The 18,011-nt window shown below is 36.4% G+C and overlaps 1 protein-coding gene and 1 long non-coding RNA gene across 5 annotated transcripts in view; one reads left to right on the top strand and one right to left on the bottom strand.

Annotated features, from left to right (window-relative positions):
- ppap2d (phosphatidic acid phosphatase type 2D) overlaps positions 1–18,011 on the bottom strand; it is a 65,224-nt gene that overhangs the window by 12,627 nt on the left and 34,586 nt on the right. For all 4 annotated transcript variants that reach the window (XR_015479854.1, XR_015479855.1, XR_015479856.1 and 1 more), the window contains 1 exon segment: positions 523–680. Coding sequence is in view for 1 of the 4 variants with exons in the window: in NM_001079978.1 (NP_001073447.1) it covers positions 523–680 (158 nt within the window). In the remaining 3 variants the exon portion in view is untranslated.
- On the top strand, positions 9,953–12,916 carry LOC147846021 (uncharacterized). Its single transcript, XR_015481243.1, has 2 exons — positions 9,953–11,640; positions 11,706–12,916. It is a non-coding gene; the product is annotated as an uncharacterized LOC147846021 (long non-coding RNA).

Here is an 18,011-nt window from a genome sequence, read left to right as displayed (position 1 = left end):
GACAGCTGTCATTTTGGACGGGGCCTTAAACTCCTTTTTCAGACATGGACTTTCCTGTTTCAGACTATGGCCACCTGCGGCTTTGGACAGCTATTTCCTCCAGCACAGGTAAAGAACACCTGTGCTAGTTAGCCACAGGCTGTAGACTTGTGGTAAACTGAAGAACAACTTGCTGGGCCTAGATGCAAGTCACAGCAACAAGACAACAAGTTTGTTTAGTTGTCACTACTTTTGGTTTTTAAATCAAACTGGTTGCCCTGGCCTTTTTAAATAAGTCTTCTGAAGGCACAAGTCATTTATACTATTACTGTAATCATTTAATTTAGTTTTGGACCCTATTTTGTTTTGTTTTTGTGGAATGTTTTGCAATTCCACGGAAAATAATACACTTCTTGAAAAAATTTAGTGTTCCTAGAAAGAAGATATGTCTGGCCTGAGGGTGAGTAGATGAAAACAGTAGGGTGCAGAATACCTTGAAGGGATTTCAGCTAGTGATATTTTTGTAAGTGTGCATATTCTCACCGTAAGTCCTGTGATTATGATGCCCCCGGCTATAAGCACGCTATCAGGAATGGCTTCACTTTCTATGTAAGGGTAGGTAATGCTGGTATCCCCGCAGAAGAAGCCTCTCATGTATGGTGTCACCGCTTTGAGCTCACAGGCGAAGAATGGAATGGAGGCTGTCAAGAGAGAGACATACACATGAGTTAATGTTCCTTTCGGAATTACCTAGAGGAACATTCTTCTCTGTCTTTCAGTGTTTCTTTGGCATCACGCGATCAGACACACATACATCTTTAATGCTCTATTATGTGCAATTAGAATCATGAATGTGGCTTAGATACTGAGACTGTCATTCGATCTTACTGATGGGAATAGAGATCCAGCCCAAGGAGATGACATTCCACGCATAGCTCTGGCAGAAAGTGTAAAGGAAAGGGTGGGGGCTGAAAGAGAATGACAGCCTGGATAGATGAGGCATGTGGAGAAGAAAAGACCCTGAAGAATACAGGATTGAGGTCAGAGATTGGAAAGTTTCTTGCGAATTTTGCAGTGGATATGGTTCACTTGGAGTGTGCAAGGGATTTTCGCTTTTAGGAAAACACACAAATCCATTGCTAACCTGGATGGTTGCAAACAGGTGTGTTGGAAAGACAATAGAAGTAGAGTAGAAAAACAATTAGTGGAATAAGTTCTGCACACTACTGTTGCTTGGATTATTCCTTCCAGAATTCCTAACAGAATTGATTTCAGTGTGTCTGACTTTTTTCTACTTCCTTGTTGAACAATTACTTATTTAAAGATTAAACATTATGACAGTAGGCAGTAACACTCAAACTTCTAGGCAATTGAACCAGGATGTTGTTCCAAGTGAATGGGTGACCACTGTAGTTAGAAATTAGCAAGCAAACAGATCAAAATAAAAGTCATTCGAGGAATAGATGGCAATAAAATGTATGTTCTAGCATTTAAGTACCATTCATTTTCCTTCGACTTATCCTCTTTATTAATCATGGGTTGCCACAGCTGAATGAACCTCCAATTTATCCAGCATGTTTTACACAGCCGATGCCCTTCCAGCTGCAACCTAGTACTGGGAAACATCCAAACACATTCCTTTACACACATATTCTACGGCCATTTTAGTTTATTCAATTCACCAATACCGCATGTCTTTGGACTGCGGGGGAAAACCTAAGCATCTAAAGGAAACCCTCACGAACACAAGGAGAACTCCACACAGAAATGGCAAGTGAACCAGGCGGGGCTCGAACCAGCAACCTATTTGCAGTGAGACGACAGTGCAAACCACTGAGCCACTGTGTTGTCCCCCATACGCAAGTAACAAATGTCTATAATTACATTTTGTCTAAGGGACCAGTAGAATGTTTTGCTTTTGTCTAAAATACAGACTCCTTGGTTTCATTTGTTCCACAGACACAGAAACATGCACACATATACTGTATTTTAGCCTTGATTGCCGCTGTTCCAGAGTTATTCAATGCATTTCTAATGACAAGCTTGGTTCACTTGTCATTTGGGTCATATTGCTTTCTCACCACAAGTGGCCAACTCATCAGTTTGTTTGGAGTAGGGCCGAGACAACCATTTTCAGTTGATCTTGAGCCTGCTATTATTTAATTTCTACATGAATTAGGAATTAATAAAATACAAATTGAAACTTTTATGAAGTTATATATTATATAATATATATTATATAAAGTGCTGTAATCAATTTCAGTACATTTCCACTTATTTGGCAAATATCTAAAAAAAATGAGAGCCAAGTGAGCAAATGTTTTACATTTGGTGTTTCTGATTGACTAGTTTTTCGAAAAAAAAAAAAAAAAATCAGTTTACACAATTCTGTGTTTTCACACAGGCAAATGCAGTTTCTTTGGTCTATTTAGAGCCACCTGGCAAGTAAAAAAAATCACTTACAATAACCTTAAAGTCCACATGATCTGGATGTTGCTGAAACCTTTATTTTAGTAAGTTAACATACTTCCAATTGTAATGAAATATTGAGTAGAGAGTAGAGATTTCTATTAGCACATCATTCCCTTGTAGCAAACTAAACATAATTAATAAGTAAATTGAAATGGTGTAAGTGCAGTTTTCAGAGTTGAAGTTGATTATAGTTTAGTTTTAGTTCCATCAATGTGCAGCTCCACAAGTCATAAACTAAGCAAGCCAATGGCAACAGTAATAAACTTCATCAACTGACAAAATCAAAGGAAAAAACCTTGAGAGAAACCAAGCTCAGTTGGGCACGACCATTTCTAATCTGGCCAAATATCTTGTGCAGAGCTACAGTTTAAGTGCCACAGGCTGAATCCTGGACGTCCATCGTGGAGAAGATGTAGGTGTAAGTTACCGGCGGGTGTTCAGACTGCCCAAGGAATCAAAGTGGAGATTCGTCTGTCACTTCAATTTAAGAGGGCTATGGTTTAGAATATTGTTGCTGAAACCAAAAGGACAATGACCCCAAAAGTGGAAGCAATTGATCAGAATTTGATTGAGCTTGATTGCTAATTTTTTTTTTTTTCCAGTGGATTAACTGATTATTACTCACCTAAGGAAAAACTGTGGGTAACACTTAATTTTGATGGTCTATTTGAGTATAAGTACACTGTCTGCTAAATGTCTGTTGATAGTGCTCCTTCAACAGGCATGTAATAAAACTATAAGATCTTTTGTAAGTACATGTCAACTTACACTAGCCCTAACCCTAACCTAACAGTCTACTTATAATCTAATGAGAATTAGTTGGCATGTAGATGCAAAGTAACTTAAATTCAACAAACAGATCATCAAATTAAGTGTGACCAAACAATGTGCGCTAGCAAAATTAACATTGGAAATGTTGATTTCACAGTGACTTTAATGGACTGAGTGATAATGATTAGTTATTATTAAATATACAATACACTTATTACTGGAAATGAATGTTGAGAACGCAGAACTGGTGCATAAATATAGGTTTGTTCCAGGAGCTGAGCATGAATATAGATGTGATGAGTGATTCAGCTGTTGTGTTCTTGGTTTGTGCTCTCTTTCTGCCTTTCTCTTGTTCTCTTGTTTCCCCCAGGCCCCTACAGTCCCATGCCCTTGATCCACACAGAGCATGAGACTAATCATTAACCCTCCACTCTCTCCCTAAGCTGGAACCAACCCAGCCAAAAAAACACAGCCCCTGCCAGGGAATCTCTCAGAGTATGTGACCGCTCAGCTTCCAGGGCACATACACATGCTCGCACAAAACATATCCAGAGATGGATGGAAGTGCAAAAGTAGGTCTCTGATGCCAGAAAAGTACTAAGTTCACAGACTTTGATTACTATCTCACATTTACTAAGAGCTTAGAGTCTCCTGAACTAAACAAAAGTATAGAATGGTTTGTGCCTCATCAGTCGGCCATTTTGAAGGCACAGAACGTAAACAATGCCACTGAACCGAACAAAACTTGCATGTTTTGCTAAATATAACTTGCTGGTTGGACTAGAAAAAAAAAAAAACATTTAGAGTGATACCGACTGTCAAATGTTATAACAAATCAAGCAGAAGAGACAAAAAACAACTGAGGAACAAAAGGTGTTTGGGATTGACCCCACTGAAACAGGAATAACAGGGCAAGAAACTTGACAAGATTCATGCTTGTTCTTATAACTTCTGGTCAAGTAAGTAAAATACTAGGCTTCTACTAATCATATGAATCTTTTATCACCTATCAAATTCAGTTTGTCAAAATACTGCACCCTTTCCTGCATACCAAGTCATTTTCTATATCATTTAGCAGCTTTAACCTATAGTTTTTACAGCATGAATAGATAGAACAACATGTTCAGTGGGACATTAACTGCGCAATCCTTGTTGTTGTTTACATGAGTATCGACATTTATGGACACGCATACGCAACTGACCAAATCTCGATGCAAGTGCAAACCTTCTAATGATTTCAAGTGGTTAAAGATGCAAAGGTTTGCAAAATTGACCCTCCCTATGACCAACAGTTGAGTAATTTTGCTATTGACAACTGAGAATGTCAGACAGGAATATCTATGCTATGTGTACATGCACAAAGACACAGTCACATTCGCCAGTAGTTAGCAAAGATTTGTGAGCAAAATTAATCTAATATGAATCTGTGCTATCGAGAGTTGCTCCAACACACTTGCTTGGAAGTTTCAAGTCAGTTTAAAGACCTTGGCTATGTCTGAAATTGCCCCTACACTCTCTAAAATAAAGGTAAGAGAGCTGTCACCTTTTTTAAAAGACACACATTTGTACTTAAAGGGTCCATATTGGTACTTCAAAAGAATATATTGGTACCTGCAAATTTTAAGCGGTACGCTTTGTACTTTTTTAGGTACTAATATGTACCTTTGAGGTATCTATTGGCCCATTTTCACTGAGTGGTATGCTATGGTACGGTATGGTACTCTATTATGGTCATGTTCACTGTCAAAAGATACACAAAAAACGAACTTTACCATACCACGTTTTGGATTCCCCTTTTGAGAGGATACCTAACACAACAAAAGTGTACCAAAAAAGCTAGATATGCAACTGAACGCTATTGGTATACAGAAATATGTCACTATCTTGTGCACAAGCCAGAAGAATGAAAACAAAGGAACCACCATTCTTAATATACAGCTGAGACATTATATCAAAATACTATATGCATATAATAACAAGCCATGGTCGACTCAAGCTCAAACAAACCTTGTCGTCATCTTGATGAACAGCCACAAAGCCAAGAAGAGCAAAATCTGATGTGTACTGTTTTTGTTTTACAAGGTCATAAAGCGACAGCGGTTTTTCCAGAGAGCTTGTGTGCACTCGCCACGCATCTATATTTAAAATAATGATTTCTTAAGCTGATGATAATAAGGTGTGCATGATTACTGAAGTGCTTCTGACATCAGATCCTTTCAGAAACAGACAAACATGAGAGTGAATCGTGAAAAAACAAAAGAAGAAGCTGGAAAAAACGAAAGAGCAAATTAATCTTTCACCAATCTAAGACATGGGTAACATAATAATTGGTAACATATTAGAGACTGTACGGTTCTGTATGTGTATGTGACTGTATTTGTGTATAAAGTATTTGTTTTGTGAGGAGTGCTTTCATATGACATGTGAACGACCCGTACAGCTGTACTTTGATATTGCCTCTAGCAAGATTGACGTTGACTGAAGCTTTCTGTCGAACACCACACTCACTAAAAGTACAATTGGTACACTTATTGTTATTGCAGTGGAAACTGATAAAGGTGACTTGTACTGACCTATACGGTACTGTACCACTCAGTGGAAACAGGCCATATAGGGACCATTTTGGTACAAAGTGTACCTTTTGGAAAGGTATCACATCAGGCACAGTTTTTGTACCTTTAAATCTGAGAGTGTACACACTCATTCAATTTTCTCTACATTAGTCCATTAATATATGCACTTAAAGGAGTGCAATGAAAACAAGGAAAATCCACTAGAAATAATGTCTTTTTGTTGGCACTTTGTTGTAAATAAAAAAAAAAATGAATCTAATTACTTGATGCCATTCTTAAAAATAACTTGGGTAACACTGGCATTATATTTATGACAGATTTATGACGTTATGTTGTCTTGTTGATGTCAAGTTGTCATGACAAAGAAGGTTATAATCTATTTGTTTTCTTATGTTGTCATAACAATGTCATCTTCAACCCAGGCTCATTATGGATACGTACCTCCGTATACATTCCTACAGAGCTCAAAATGAATCCCAGGAGGTATGTTTGTTTGCAGTTTTTGTTTTGAGGAGTCCATCAGAGGATGCTGTGTAAACTTTTTCAGATTTCAAATTTCTCTCAAGAGTGCCATTCACGCCTTCTCTTCTCGCGTAAATCCACCAGAGGCTGCTGTCAACTGACTGACTTACTGATCGTCCGACAGATCCTCCCCCTCCATTAACTAAACCCAAATGATGGTGTTTTCAAAAGCACCGATTGACCAGCGCTTACCCCCTTTCCCAAACCCCACCAAAAGTATTGTCAAAAGCAATCCAAAGAAAAAGCCTAATTTTTAACACATTTTCAGATCTTACCACATTATCACCCTGTTATTTACTTGATTAATTTATTTTTTGTCTTTTAATTTTATTCTACCTGTTTTCTGGAATCGTTCTTTGCCGGACTTGAACCCTGTCGTCGCAGTCAACTCCGCTCCGCCTTCCAAGTCCGCCAATGTACACTGGGCAGATTGGTAACAGGAGAAAAGCTGTCCACATGATAGTGGTCAGCTGGTAGCGCGAAAGGAAAAAAGAAGCCGGTGGCGGCGTCAAACCGCCATATAGCAACTATTTCAAAGACGAAATGCAGCCATACCTACCTCTGCTACATAATTCCAGAAATGTACAGGGCTACGTATTGATCTACTAATGAGCCTGTATTGGTCATCTTTGCATTTAAAATGACTTAGCAAATGACACAATGACTGTTGTCATAACCGTGCATAAATTAATATATTTTGTGTCATATTATGATTATAAAGGTTTTGCACCAGTCTTGTAAACATAATATATGATTTATGAAAAGCACTGTGCATATTTTTTTTTTTTATTTATTTATTTATTTATTTTTTTTGTTTGTTTGTTTGTTTTTTCCCTCTGGCTCAGCTTGAGTTATCTCGGAAAAACAGATTTGAATTTAGAGGCTGATTATGTGATGCACTGAACACTGTAATCACACTGGTATGACAAATCAAATACCTAAATCAAAGCGCTATATGCTTTTTAAATTCAGTCCCCAATCGGTGCCATACTACTCTAACACATTTCTATATCTCAAAAACAACATACTCAACAAGCGCAAATGCAGACCTGTATATCAGCATGAATGCTTACAAGTGCTCCTTATGGAAACACTGATAAGTTTAATCAGAATTTTAGAAATTCAATTTGTAGTGTGTATATCACTGACAGCTGCTTTTCTGAGAATAAGCAGAGGCCAAACAAAGATAAGGTGAGACGCAACATCCTGCACTGCTGAATATGCAGAAGAAGACAAACTGTTGACGAGATAGCGCTGATCTTCACGTCGGCAACAACCTGATCTGACCCTGATCTCGCTTTCGCTAGGGCTCATGCTTGACATTTCCTCCATGCTTTGAATAGGTCTGTACACTGTTACCCTGCAGGGTCCACTGTAGCCCGGCCACGTGTGTTTGTGTTTAAGTGAGATCTCTATCATTAGCACTGGTCTCCATGCAGTAAACAGATATGAAGGATTGGTGACCAAGCTCCTGTCCAGATTGCTTTTTTTAAATAGAAGTCTACAGTCATTAAACTTCCTTAATCTTTAAGGCAGATTGTTTTAAAAGATTAGGCTACTACAGATCATTTCTCATTGACATTTTTTTATATATATATACACTACTGATAATAATAATAATAATAATAATAATAATAATAATAATAATAATAATAATAATAATATACTAAAATTATATAATAATGATAACGATAAATTAGAGATTTGGCAACAGCTGGCATATATCACACATTATAAAATGGTGTACTTATATACATTTATACTTTTATATATTTGTTATTTATTTTTCGTTCTTCCTTTTTTTAATTATACATTTAACACATTATAAATACCCGTTCTGTGATGAGAAATTTCTGAATTAAAACATTACAGACCACAGGAGAGGGCAAAATTTTCAGTGGGATAGACCTCCTTCTCATACTTCAGCCTTCAATTCAATTCAATTAAAAACTTATTAAAATATTAACAAAGCTGCGATAATTTACAGCTTCAACAATTATATAAATGAATAACACTGAAAGACCCTCATTACTATGTCACATATATTAATATGAATATATTATTTAACACACATACACACACACACACACACACACACACTTGAAGGCAAATTTATTAGCCCTCCTGTGACAATGTTTAATTTTTGTGAAAATATTTCCTAAGTAATGTTTAACAAAGATAGTATTGTAATATTATAACTAATTTCTATTGTCTATCATGATGATAGTACTTTAAAATTAAATTCAATCTAAAAACCAGATTAATAGAACTTAAAGCCAAATAGAAAAAAAAAAAAAAACATTTCCATAGCTTCCAAAAACCCAAAAAGGTTCACATATTGATAAATAAAGTTATGATTGCTCTTTTAAAATTGAATTCCCTCTTTTTACAGTTATAAAATAGTCGTGTCTAAGACAATGCACAACAGATAATTCTATAAAACATATTTTTTGTATTCAATAGAACTGTCTATAGAATTTTATTGTAATGAAACTTAATATTCACACAAAAGATTTCTTAAATAATCTTAGCATTTCTCCAGTTGTGTCTTTAGATTGTTTTCCAGTTACATTTTTTTTCTTTGATTTATTTATAGTTATATTTATGTAAAAAAAAAAAATGATGCACACAGTTGAAGCCAGAATTAAAAGCTCCCCTTTGATTTATTTATTTATTTATTTATTTATTTATTTATTTATTTATTTATTTATTTATTTTTCATTTTTAAATATTTCCCAAATTATGTTTAACAGATCAAGGAAATTTTCACGGTATGTCTAATAATATTTTTTTCTTCAGAAGAAAGTTTTCTTTGTTTTATCTCAGCTAGAATAAAAGCAGTTTTTTTTTTTTTTTAATAAAAAAAAACATTTTACATACAAAATTATTAGCCCCTTTAAATGTCACTTTAAGCTGTATAGAAGTCTCTTGAAAAAATATCTAGTAAAATATTATTTACTGTCATCATGGCAAAGATAAAAATAAATCAGTAATTAGAAATGATTTGTTAAAACTATTATGTTTAGAAATGTGTTGAAAATTTTTTTTCTCTCCGTTAAACAGGAATGGGGGAAAAAAAAATTGAGGCTAACAATTCAGGGGGCTAATCAATTCAAACTTCAACTTTATTTATTTATTTGTTTATTTATTTATTTATTTATTCATTTATTCATTTTCTTGGCGGCTTAGTCCCTTTATTAATCCGGGGTTGCCACAGCGGAATGAACCATCAACTTATCCAGCAAGTTTTACACAGTGAATGCCCTTCCAGCCGCAACCCATCTTTGAGAAACATCCACACACACATTCACAAACAGACTCATACACTAGGGACAATTTAGCCAACCCAATTCACCTGTACCGCATGTCTTTGGACTGTGGGGGAAACCGGAGCACCCGGAGGAAACCCACGCGAAAGCAGGGAGAACATGCTCAAACTCAAACTGAGCCCAGGTTCGAACCAGCGACCCAGCAACCTTCTTGCTGTGAGGGCTACTGTCTCGCCTTCATTCATTCATTCATTCATTCATTCATTCATTCATTCATTCATTCATTCATTCATTCGTTCATTTATTTACTTTTATTCATTTGTTTATTTATTTTAGTTTTCATTTATTTATTTTATTTATTTTTTTGCATACAGAAAAAGGTCGCAAAGCTGTCCATGTGACATGCATGACATGTTTATGTAATTATAATACAGTTTGATCCATAAAGTGTTCTCGGGCATTGTCAAAACAATACAAAAAAAAAAAAGCTATTAGCGAATTGTTGAGTAACAATGTTTCATGTATCTTCTACTTGCCACAAACCTGTTTGATTTTCTTATTGCTGCTGAGCACAAATAAGGTATTTTAATGCTGAAAACTGCTGACTTAGTAGGCATATGTGTTTTTCTACAATGAAAGTCAATGGATACAGTTTTCTGACATTTTTCTAAATAACATTTTTTTTTTTGTTCAACATCAAACATAAATTTATAAAGGTTTAAAACCATTTTGAGTATGAGAAAATAGTGAGTAAATGTACATTTTTAGATGAACCATCTCTTTAACCAGTATTAATTGTAGGCGGTGTGTATTGTAGAGCACTGCAAATCATCATCCTCCACCATGTTTGTCTACTAGTAGGCAGGAGGCAATAAGAGTTTGGAGCTGGTGCAATCCTGTGAAACTGCTGCGAATGTAGACTAGCGGACCACTCGTCTGGGGGCAACCGAGCATTATATCAGCTACGCTAGAAACTTTTTCCTCTCATTAAAATCTTGGTAAACTGTCCGTGAATCTAAATTTGATTTTGTAAAACTTTACAAGTCCCGCCACTCTTCCGCTTCTTCTTTTTGGGAAAGTTGGCTAACAACAGTCGGGCTTTGACAAAATCTCTAAAGACACTCTGCAGGCTGTGAAATGCCAAATGTAACTCTGAACCGCTTTGCCTGGGCTGAGGAACGAGATGAGGTTAGCATTAATCTTCCCTGGTGTACTAATCCTCTTATCGGTGGACGCTCACACTTTGGTCAGGTTGGGAAATCTGTAGGGAAATGGCACCCTCAACGCTTGAGCTGAACACACTTAACACACGGTGTCCTCACAGACCCAGCTCACGGTGGTCCGCTAGCTCACATCTCTAAAGGAAACTGCTTATCACTGAAACAGCATATTAGCTAGCAGCTGTCAGCGGAGTTAACCATTAGCTAGATCAGTTGTGGTAAACTGGATGGCACGTATGCACCACATGCAGACAGGTCAAGGATCGAGAATTAATCCAACAATGCATGTCCTTGAAAAATCCCCCCTACAACACACTGACACACTTTCAGTTTCCTTGTGTCATGATTTATTTTGGAGAAATGGAAATAAAGCATTGATTGAAAACACTTCCTCCTCTTGGTTTTCCTCTAAGTTAATCTCGCGTGATGTTGTGAGCTACTGCTTTATTACTGGTTTTATGAAAATGGATATATTTAGAGAAAAAGACGGCACCTAAACCTTTCCCTAAACATACAAACTACTGTGGGATCACAACTGTATTAAGTACAGGGACTGACTTGCTTTTCCCCTAACCTTCTTATACTGTGTTCACACCAGACACGGTACGCATGGATAGAGTTTGAGTTTGCTTGCTTCCTTTGCATGTCAAAATCTGCTTCATTCGCGCATCAAATTTATTTCCCAAAAGATGCGGATTCCCATGATGGGCAGGGCTTCTGTCTGCCTGGTGACTCTAGCTTCATTTCTAAATGGCTAACATAGATTTTATCAAGAGAATAGTTGTGTTTATGTGCTTTATGAAGGCTTAAAACAGCGTTGATTCGTTTGGAGCAGTGTCTGAGTCCACTAGATCCTTTCAGAGGTGCACCCAGTTCTATAAGCTCAAAAACTCTGCCAGAAACTTAACCGGGATGATTGAAGCTTTCAGCGGTGCTTCTGACAAAGCCTAGCCCAGCCCTTTTGTCAGTGTAGGCAGAAGGATTTTCCCCCGGGACACCCCGAGGAAAACGGGAACGGGAACACCCGGAGGGAAACCCACGCAAAGAGAACATGCAAACTCCACACAGAAATGCCAACTGACCCAACCGAGGCTCGAATTAGTGACCTTCTTGCCGTGAGGCGACAGCGCTACCCACTAAGTAACTCTTGTGACAGAAATATAACATACAAGACAATAAATTCAGGCACTGCAAGAATTATTACACCCTAAATTAATCTAAATCTATAATTTTGTCCTGTTAATAAAGATTTCCAAAACTTTTATTGGGTTTTACTCAAAATATTTAGTTTTAGTGCCAATGTTTACAATTTTAACTTATTGTACTCGTATACATGGCCAAAATATATTGCTACACAAATAGAGTGATTAAAAATATGTCAATGAAAACTAGATATTAAAATCATTTTTTTTTATTTTTACATTTGAGCTTCTGCCCTTGAGAAACACTACCCCATTCCGGTTGGATTTAATTCGAAGTGTAAACGTTCAGGTGGTTAAATTTGTATAAAAAAAAAAGAGACATACTGTAAAGGACGGCATCACCCTTCATTCTGTCTACTGACGTACATTATTATCATTATGGGATGTGTTGTGAGAAAGCACACCAAAACATATTGAGTTGTACCAAAACAAGTGGATTACGATTAAAATCACCCACATTCTTTTACTTGCTTTCCCGCTCACTCACAAGCTGTGTGGATTAAGTCACTACATGGTACCAAGAGCTCCAAAGAAAGTATATAGCGCATGATAAAATAAGAAAGGGTCTCAACAAAATCTGATTACAAATGCTCACAAGAGATTCATTTTATGTTAAAGGATTGAAAGGTGATTTCAGAGTAGCTAGCAGTTTCTAAAGCTAAACATCCCTCCCATCAAGGATACACAGACCAAAACTACTCCACCAAAAAAAAAAAAAAAAAAAAAAAAACATGAATGGAAAAATATTACAGTTGGGTCAATTTATTCCTGTGGCATTAACCCTCCATGTGTTGTTTACTGTAACTTCAGCAGCTCTGTGCACGTGAACAAAAGTGCCAATCTGATTGGAGAAGAAGGTTTAAGCATGGCGCGTCAAAACAAAAAAAACAACAAAAAAAAAAAAACAAGCATGAGATTTTTTTTTTTTTTTTAATGAGGCTTTTACGTCTTGCATTTTATGTATTGATGTGCACGATTAAATTGCCACCCTTTATTTAGTCACGAGGCGTTAAATGTTGACAGAAAACGCGAGCAAAAAATGTTTCAGTCTGCACAGGCCTTAAACGTTAAACAAAAAATTAATTTAATTTAAACTGACTTTATGACATTTTAATCTGTTTATACTTACATTTTGCAATCTGATGATTTGAACATGGTGCAGTCTGAACTCGGCATTACTCTTCCTTAAAGCATGTACAATTTTCAAAATAAAAGTTCTACATACAGTTGAAGTCAAAATTATTAGTCTTTAGTTAAGTTAGTTAAGGAGGCTAAAATATTCACCTTAAAGAGGTTTTAATAAAATAAAAAAATAAATAAAAAAAAGTTTTTATTCTAGCTAAAATAAAACAAAAAAAACTTTCTCTAGAAGAACAAACATTATAGTAAATACTGTTAAAAAATTTCTTGCTCTGTTAGGCGCCAATCACGCAGAACGCGCTTTTATTTTACAAAAAAGCAAGGCACACCAGACAGCGTGGTGTGCTTTTAATGTCAGCTGTATATTGTGCACTGTTTATATTTTTATAATAGCAATATTTAATAATATTTCGCTTGAAACAGCGACTAATAGTCACGTCTCTATCTTTAAAAGTATCCGTAGTTGTCTTGACAGCACAAACACTGCTGTCACCTTAAGAGAAACTCTGCCTCTGCTTTCATTTGATTGGGGAATGAAAAAGGCACTACTGAAGTAATTCGCTTTATCTGCTCTGAGTTTTTTCAGGCGTTTGTTTAACTGTGAGCGCACAGTGCACAACGGCAAAAGCGCGAGGTGTAGCAGGAGGTTAAAACTTGCATGCAGGGCGCAAAAGCAGCATGCTAAACGCTTGCGGCTGTTAGTGAACCATTCAAAACATGGGCCTCTCAATGCAAAAAGCGTGTTTGGTGTGCTCCTAAAACATTATTTGGGAAATATTTGAAAAAAGAATTGACAGGGCTAATAATTTCTCCCAAAAAGAGAAAATATCCAGTGAGTGGCAGATCTGTGGACGCATACCTTGTTGATGCCAGAAGTCAAAGGAAAATGGCCAGACTGGTTCCAGCTGATAGAAAGGCAGCAGTAACTCAAATAACTCATTACCGAGGTATGCAGAAGAGCATATCTGAACGCACAACATGTCAAACCTTGGGCTACAGCAGCAGAAGACCACTCTGGGTGCCACTCCTGACAGCTAAGAACAGAAAACTGAAGCTACAATTGGCACAGGTTCACCAATATTGGACAATAGAAGATTGGAAAAAACTTGGCCTGGTCTGATGAGTCTCGATTTCTGCTGCAACGTTCAGATGGTCGGGTCAGAATTTGGCATCAACAACATGAAAGCAAGGATCCTTCCTACCTTGTATCAACAGTTCAGGTGGTGGTGGTGTAATGGTGTGGGGCATATTTTCTTTGGGCCTATTAGTACCAGTTGAGCATCCTGTCAATGCCACATCCAACCTGAGTATTGTTGCATCCCTTTATGACCACAGTGTACCCATCTTCTGATGGCTACTTCCAGCAGGATAACGCACCATGTCATAAAGCGCAAATCAGCTCAGACTTCTTTCTTGAACATGACAATGAGATACTGTACTCAGCCACCAGATCTAGCTAGCACATTAGGGATGTGTTGGAACAGGAGTTTCACATCATGGATGTGTAGTCGGCAAATCTGCAGCAACTCCGTGAAGCTATCATGTCAATATTGATTGATTTTTCTGAAAATTTTTCTGAATATATTCTGAATATTTTCAGTACCTTGTTGGATCAATGCTATGAAGGATTAAGGCAGTTCTGAAGGCGAACGACGGCCCAACCTGGTACTATTAAAGTGTACCTAATAAAGTGGCCGGTATGTGTATAGTACAAGCAGAGATAAACTTTAAGGGTAAACAACTAGCATTGTTGTAATCTCACTAGGAAACACTGTTGTCAATCAAACACTGCCTGGGGTAAGCATATTAATAATCCAGTGTGCAATGTAACATTCTGTGTATTGTTCCAACTGACCTGATTTTCACAAGAGTTTTACACTCATTGCATTAGCATGAGAACAAGGAAACGATCATGTTAGCGGTTCACAGTATGTCATTTTCATGTACTGAACTATTATTATGACTAGGAATATCCAGATTTTCTTTGTATATCATCTTTAATGAGTGCTACTGGGATGTGAAGAGACTTTCAACAGGGTTAACTAAATCACCTACTCTGCCTTTAATACCAATTGGAAAGAGTAATCCATCTTAACTGACCACGTATGTGATAAAAACACATTTTAAACCAGGGCCAAAGTTAATATTTTACCCTTTGTCCACCTGACACTTGTGACTTTGTTAGATAATTAATTTAAAAATCAGATTTGTTCATTAACAGAACAGTAACTGCATATATTATAAACTTTAATAAAACACTTCCTCTTTGACTAAGACATCTGCTCAAATGTAGCAGTTTTGCCATCTTAAAGTCACTGATACAGGTGTCTGCAGTCATTAAAGCCTGCTGTATCAGTGACACTTCAATTGGATTTGTTTATGGGACAAGGCCAGAGGGGCTGGTAAAAATCTATGCCACATCGGAGTACTGTGTAAAATGCAGCGAAACACTTCCATTAACGCTGAGAGTTGATGTCAGGATCAGTGACCCACCCAAGCAGGCTCGCTTTTCAAGAGGACATCGCTAATGGATCCACGCGGTAATGCAATAGCCCATATCCATCGGTCTCTTTACTTTGCGTTTATAACCTTAGACCCAATCGATGCTATTGATTGAGGTAGATTCTACATGTTGTTTCCATTAACGCACCAGTGTGCCTGTGGAGTTTGCAGATCAACACAAGTCCATTAGCAGATCGCTTCCAAAAAGCTGCGGCCCAGAAATGCTGGCATCTCGGATATGAACACAACTGAGATTCAGATCGTCAAAAGCATATTATCGTGGAAAGACCATCATGAGTGTGTGTCAATATCAAAATATCTGTAAACTTTATGACAAGGTTTAGATTGCAAAATGCCATGTGATATCACCCCTGCCCCACATACAACCCAGTATTTTTGCTATTTGTTGCTATTATTATTATTATTATTATTATTATAACCGGAACTAATATTTATTTGTTGCCTGAATATATTTTTATTTTACTTTCAATCATAGAATGTTATTTATATTTATTATTTTGATGTACAGTTGAAACCAGAAGTTTACATACACTGTATAAAAGTCACATAACCATTTAAAAAAAGTAATATGTTACTGTGACTAAACTTTTTCTCTTTTAGGTAAGTTAGGATTATCAAATTCGTTTCTGTTAGCAGAATATAGAGAGAGATTTTTATTTTTATTTTTTTTGAGAAATTGTTATAAATTTTCTTGAAAGTCAAGTTTACATACAATAAGATTGGTATGCCTCTGAAAATGCTCAGATGATGATGTCAAGGTTTTGGAAGTTTCTGATTGGCTAATTGACAACATTTGAGTTAATTTAAGGCACAACTGTAGAATGGTATTCAAGGAAAACCTCAAACACACTGCTTCCTTTTGTGACAACATTGGAAAATCAACAAGCCAGAATCAACAAATAAGCCAAATTACAATTTACTAAATTACACTGGGGAAAATAATATTTTTTGGAGATTTGTCCTGTGGTCTGATGGAGCTAAGATTGAACTGTTTGGCCATAATGACCAGTGTTACATTTGAAGGACAAAGGGGAAGCTTAAAAACCTAGGAACACTATCCTAACTGTGAAATAAGGGAGTAGCAGCATCATGTTGTGGGGCTGTTTTGCAGCAGGAGGGACTGGTCTACTTCACAGCATTGATGGCCTCATGAAGAAAGAACATTATGTAGAAATACTAAAGCAACATCTCAAGACATCAGCCAGGAAATTAAAACTTGGCCACAAATGGGTCTTCCAAACAGACCATGACCCTAAGCATACTGGCAAATTAGTTAACATGTGCTTTAAGGACCACAGAGTGAGGGGTAAGCAGGTATTTCACAGCACCTTAGAAATACTTAAACATGTATCTGTCAATCTTGTCAAACTATTCTATTTGATTTACCAAAGTCACACAAGTGGCAATTTCACATCTGTCACATCCATAACGGAGAGATGTCACATCCATAATGACACTTTTTTCCTCATAAATGTGAAAATATTAAATAAAATAAAATCAATCATTTTTGTTTTATAGAGAGACGACTCTTGTCCTTTTGATAATCATTGTTTCTTTTGGAGTGTGCAGTTTAATTTATAGTATGTTGTATACTGCAAACACGCAGGCGTTTGTGTCACATCCATAACGCATGTTTTTTTTTTTTTCTCTCTCTCTCTCATTTAAAGTATAAACATATAAACAGATTGACATTTTTGCTCCTATAACTCTGTGGTGAGTTGTTCTAGAAAAAAAAGAGTTTTAATATAATGTTTTGTTTTTTTAGATTTATTGGTCACACTTTACAATAAGGTTCATTAGTTAATGGTAATTAATGCATTTACTAACATGAACAAACAATGAACAATACATTTACTACTGTATTTGTTCATGTTAGTTAATGAAAATACAGTAGCTAGTCATTGTTAGTTCATGTTAACTCATGGTGCATTAACTAATGTTAACAAGCATGGACTTGGATGTTATTAATGCATTAGAAAATGTTCAATTATGATTAATAAATGCTGTACATGTGTTGTTCATGATTAGTTCATGTTAGTAAATGCATTAACTAATGAACCTTATTGTAAAGTGTTACCAATTTATGTTTAAAGTTCTTCCATCAATAGCAGTTTTGTCCTTGCCCTTTGTTTTATTTATTAATGATAATTACAGTCAGCAGTTGCAAGAATATACCACGCTAAAAGCACAGTTCCGATTTACAATTACACATGCCTTTTCATTCTCTTTATGCTCATGCAATACATAACACAGCACAGCGCCACATTAAATGCATGTATTTGACCTAAAAGATGACTTTACAAGTCTGTGTCTGCTCTGAAGCCAAAATGAAAATCAAAA

The sequence above is a fragment of the Danio rerio genome, chromosome 3, assembly GCF_052040795.2.
Source record: "Danio rerio strain M-AB ecotype USA chromosome 3, GRCz13ab, whole genome shotgun sequence".
Lineage (NCBI taxonomy): Eukaryota > Metazoa > Chordata > Actinopteri > Cypriniformes > Danionidae > Danio > Danio rerio.
This window is presented reverse-complemented; position numbering and strand designations above follow the sequence as displayed.